This window comes from Stylophora pistillata, chromosome 1 (assembly GCF_964205215.1).
Source record: "Stylophora pistillata chromosome 1, jaStyPist1.2, whole genome shotgun sequence".
Classification (NCBI taxonomy): Eukaryota; Metazoa; Cnidaria; class Anthozoa; order Scleractinia; family Pocilloporidae; genus Stylophora; species Stylophora pistillata.
Window position 1 is genome coordinate 16,424,425 of NC_142519.1, and position 5,014 is coordinate 16,429,438.

The following is a 5,014-nucleotide window of genomic DNA, read 5'->3' on the forward strand; positions in this document are numbered from 1 at the left end:
TAATGGCTATTTCGAACCCAGTCTCTCCAATAAACGACACTAATAGTTTATACGTTGCGCTACAGTCGAATTTAATTCAAGGTCGCACAAGCAATTAAATTCGACGATAGCGCGACGTCTAAAACGAATTAAATTCGTCTCGTGAATTAAATTCGTCCTTGACGTTTTATCCGTCTTGGTAAGACGGATAAAATATCGATAACGCGTCTTCAGTTTTAACGTCGCACCGAGAGTCGCGTATAATGAAATGCATGCATTTTCTTGATGTATTTCAATTTATTTCAAAATGACACCTCTGACCAGAGGCACTGCATTTGGGAAGAGAAATAAATTCAATCCAACTGATTTCGACGCATAAAACCACGCCACGATTTACGTCGACGGAACGACGAATTCGTCTGAATTAAATTCGACCGTAGCGCGACGTATAAACTAGGCCTAAGGAATGCGTTACGATATGTCACTGCGGGAGTTCGTGATACTTCCTATCTAATTACCACAATTATCGCTTTGGATTTTAGAGCCTTTCCTTCTTTCAAAGAAGCAGCATGACACTTCTCGCGATCGCAACCTCCAGGTTTTATCACTTTTCGAACTTTTCCTACGACAGATACGTCTCTCTTTGTTTACTAGATTAGAAATATCAACTTATCCTTTTTTAATTTGGTTAAGATGACAACTAAGAAGTATGATGAAACTTTCTAAATTGCAGACAAAAATTACGTAAACTCGGCCCTTCTGTTACAATTCTTGTTTACAAAAAATTTATCAAAATACATCGAAATGAAAACTGCCTTTTTTATTGATCCTCTAATTTCCCAATAGACGGTAGTTTATAGATTAGGGCGTCAAGATTGTTCCACTATCCTAGTTGCTGTATTATGGATTTATGACGCTCCACTTTGCAGTGCAAATCCAGCTCACTAATACGTGTTCTTCACAATGTTCACAATAAGCCTTTTTTACTTGCTTTGGATGCGCCGCCCAAAGCCCGATTGAATTCCCGGTCTTCCTCTACGTCTAAAGTCGGAAACTTGTCAAATTCTTTCAAAATGGGGCAAAACCTCCTGGACTGATCTTCAACTTTGATAAAATGAAGTTTTAGTTCTCTCATTTTTGCGCGTTTCCGGCGTTGGGTTTTTGAGGTCAGTTCGTTCCTATCTCGTTTTTCACTTTGGATTAGTCGGAAAAATTAACTTTTGGAATACACTGATATCCTTTTTTTTTTTTCAGCCACGTCCACGATTTTAGCATCATTTTAAACACTGGAGGAGAAACACTTGGAGGAGCTCTTAATTGCTCCTTGGCTGCGTGAATAGGTATTGAATTGTACGGACGGTATAAGCTGGCAAACAGTTTTCCGGCTATTCATAACGAGATCTGTTACTTTGAGAACATCAAAGAATTCCTCTACTTTTCCCCCTATATCAACTGCAGTGTTTCTGAATTGAGAATTATTATCCTCAAACAGAAAGAAAAACGTTCTGTTTTTGAGGTTAGGGAAGAGCTGATTAGAAATTTACCTTCAAGGTTGCCGCTTTGCGCCTTGTTGCCGCTGAGGTTTTCATTTTCAGAAAGGACCACATTGTCATCGTCCTCACAACCTGCAGCGCTAGAAGTTTCTACTTCTCACTCTTTGGAAGCTGTGTGCTCGGGCGAGAGTGGTGTTTCAGCTCTTGAAGAGTCTAACGATTCGGTAGTCGATCGAGGCCTCCCTTTTCCGTTTGGCAGGCGTGCTTGCTAAGAGACGTTGAAATACCTCCACGGCTGACTCTACTATTCTCGTAGCTCGGCTCTCAAAGCTTTCTTCAGTAACTGATGTTTCTACCAAAGGTTCTTCGGCGAGACTTGAAGGAATCGAGAGTGACAGTGGCTCTTCTGCAACCGAACTAGAGTAATCCATAATATCCATAGCCGTTCATGTATTCCTATTTCAGTTTGAAAAAACTAACAGTTTCCTCAACAGCGTGATGCGGCTGTCGGAAATTTGAAAACTCCTACGTCATCGGGCATACAAAAGAATTTCTTATGGGGTGTGCATATTAACCAATAAACAAACGATACGGCTTAAATGATCTCAATTCAAAATGGTGGTCGCACATTCTTTAGGGTTCATGCAGGTCAGCTATTTGACAAGCCAGGCTCAAAAAACTCAGTTAGTGAAAAGATATGGCAACAACACGTGGTAGAGGGTCCTCGCTACCTTACTCGAAAGAAGGAAAAAGGGAAAAGCGGCACTATTCCGACAGAAAGTGGTACTTCGCGAAAACAGAAAACGGAGAGGTGCGCCGGCACACTGCATCATTACAATAAATCATCCATTCTAGCGCAGGATGGCACTGATCCTGGGTCTGTTGTTCACATGAAGCCTGCGAGTGAAGATCGAAGGAAACTCAAGGTACGTTTCGTTTCGAGAATTCTGAAAAATTTAAGCTTCAGTCAAAAGAAAAGAGAATTTGCTCTAAGAAAGATCATTTTGAGTTTGTACGAGATAAGGATCATTTCCTATCGTGCAATAGAAAAATAAGTTTGGAGGAAAAAATATTCTTGTGTCTTAGATTAGCTGCATTTGATTTGGCTTCCAAAAAGGTCCGCACTGAGTAAACTTGGCCTGTCTATGGCAATGGATTTCCCTCCTTTCGGCGTTTAGCTTACTCTGACCATTCACTCTCAATTTTTACTACCTTTTACATGAAATTTCCCACACAAATTTAAAGCATTTCGCAATGCGAGCACAATAGCAATCAATCTGTAACACTTTTCAAAAATGCCGCAAGAAAGTTCCGCTTCTGGTCTCCGTTTCTGCTAAATGTGTTTGGACGGAGCCGGCGATGCCGCATTTTCAATCGAATTTACTTTTCACACCAATGTAATTCGTAAAAGATACGGTAAAATGGTTTTATGATATTTCAAACGGCATTCATTGTTTCTTAGGTAAAATAAACCTCGGAAAAAGTCTTCTCCCGGACGTTTCAAGTTGTTCTTAAATCCCACCGACGACCTCAATAAACTGTTGTACCGAGAATTTTCTGACATTTCAAGATTTGGAAAACAAGTCAGAAAATTACTAGAAGTAGAATTGTTCCCCACGTCAAGTTCTGACAAACGACCTGCAAATAGTTCCTCTACCAGTGGCTGCGAGGAAAATCAAGGCAAAAAAACGGTGAGGTGAGAATGAGTCAAACACTATTTCCGTACAACTAAGTGAACCATTTTCTTTTGATGCTGAGACCTTGTCGATTACGATGTTTACGACGACAAACGTAAACGTAAGAGCCAGTGTCATTATTGTTGGCACACATCGAAAAGTGCCACAAATTGGTTTGTGGCTGAGAATGAGGTGGACCTCATGCAGCACATCATAAAGCTTTTCGTGCCTCCAAGAGGGATTGTATTATTGTTTGGAGACTCGTATACTCTAGGTAAGACACAATTATACAAATAAAATGTACTTAAGCTGCACATTTTACAGACATTGACTCCTTTATTTTCTATTTGCTAAAAGAAGTGAGACAAAATTGCTGACTTGCAGTAACCGGCAGTCAAACCATCTGTAAACAATGCCAATACCTGCAAAAAGTAATAACTTGTTTATCCCTTATTTTTATGTGTTTCAGTGAGTTTCTGCCTCAAACTGACGGTTCAAAGGAACGTGAACTTATTATCCGTATATAAGGACGAGAAGCCTGTTTCTGGTTTTAGGAAAGAAGCTGTCACGCTGAGCCGTTCAGCATGCAAGCCGTGATCAGGGTCCAAAGATAACGACGAGTGGAGAATTTGTTTAGCAAAACATGAAACAGATACTATTTTGAATATTCGAATGAGTATTACATGAAAATTTCCATAAACTTGTTTTGAAAAGGAATTTCGGACACTATAAATATGTCACTATAAAATTCCATACACCCATTTTGGGCCAAGAAAGTTTGAAATTATTATTAATTTTTGCGTGTGAAAGGGTATTACATGGATATTTCCACGTACCGGTACCGCTTTGGTCAGGACTGTTTGATACTGTTTGTATACGAGGATAAATATTTCATGGAAATTTCCATAGATCATTTTGGTGAGGCACTATCCGGCACAATGAAATCGTATAAGAATTGCATGAAAATTTCCTTGTACCTGTTTAAATTGGTTCTGAATGGTTGATACTGTTTGTATACGTAAATGAGTATTACATGGAAATTTCTATGTACCTGTTTTGATTAAGAATGTTTGATACTGTTTTGTATACGCGAGTAAGTATTACATGTACATGGAAAATTCCATGGACCTGTTTAATGGCCAAAGGTGTTTAAAATTTTTTTTTTTACGCGCAAATGGGTATTACATGGAAATTTCCATGTACCCGTTCAATTTTGTTTAACAATGATTGATAATGTTAAGTATACGTGAATGAGTATTACATGGAAATTTCCATTGCCTTTTTGTGTGGCACAATTGTATTGAAATCATAAATACTGCTGACAAGTTTTCTTCTCTGAAAAATAAATCGAATTTTAAATGGTTTACTTAACCATTCGAGGGATATATGTGCTGCTGTTTGGGCGAGTTATCATAATATTAGGGTACCGTTCACCACTGATAACTGGAAAAGTAGACGCCAACATGCTCATTTTTTACTGTTTAGTAACAAGTTGAAAGAAACCGATTAAAATGTTTTGAAATTAACTGAAACAAATATAAATTGTGATGGCCGATTGAGTCACTGAAATTGTTGATTGAGCCGTAAGTCTTAATTCATAGACAGCCGCTCGGTGATGTTGGCGATTCTTTGCTTTAACCTTAGTAACTATACCATGGCAAAGTTTGATTTTTTTCCAAATTTCTTACTTCAGAAAATCTGTACTTAAAAAATTACGTGTTATACTTTCATGTGAACATTTCGGGTGCATGAAATCTAAGGACGAAACTGTTTCTGGTCAAAAATCTGTCAGCACAAATTGCAGAAATTATGACGTCAGAGTAAATGTTGAAACGACCTGCACGTAAACACGACATGTTTAAAGTA

General features: G+C 38.5%; 1 protein-coding gene across 2 annotated transcripts; it reads left to right on the plus strand.

Moving 5' to 3' along the window:
• The first annotated feature begins 1,108 nt into the window (after positions 1–1,108).
• On the plus strand, positions 1,109–4,531 carry LOC148741430 (uncharacterized). 2 transcript variants are annotated; one of them, XM_088740904.1, is made up of 3 exons: positions 1,109–2,398; positions 2,935–3,168; positions 3,618–4,531. In XM_088740904.1, exons 1-2 carry the CDS (start codon positions 2,072–2,074, stop codon positions 2,941–2,943), a joined length of 336 nt encoding a protein of 111 aa, XP_088597030.1. In that variant the 5' UTR covers positions 1,109–2,071; the 3' UTR covers positions 2,944–3,168; positions 3,618–4,531. The 2 variants fall into 2 exon arrangements, with proteins under 2 accessions (XP_088597030.1, XP_088597036.1); XM_088740910.1 differs by having other exon boundaries at positions 2,935–3,163.
• Positions 4,532–5,014: the final 483 nt, after the last annotated feature.

What these genes read in the sequence shown, in the direction of transcription:
- LOC148741430 (XM_088740904.1), top strand. Translation starts at nt 2,072, where the DNA reads ATGATCTCAATTCAAAATGGTGGTCGCACATTCTTTAGGGTTCATGCA.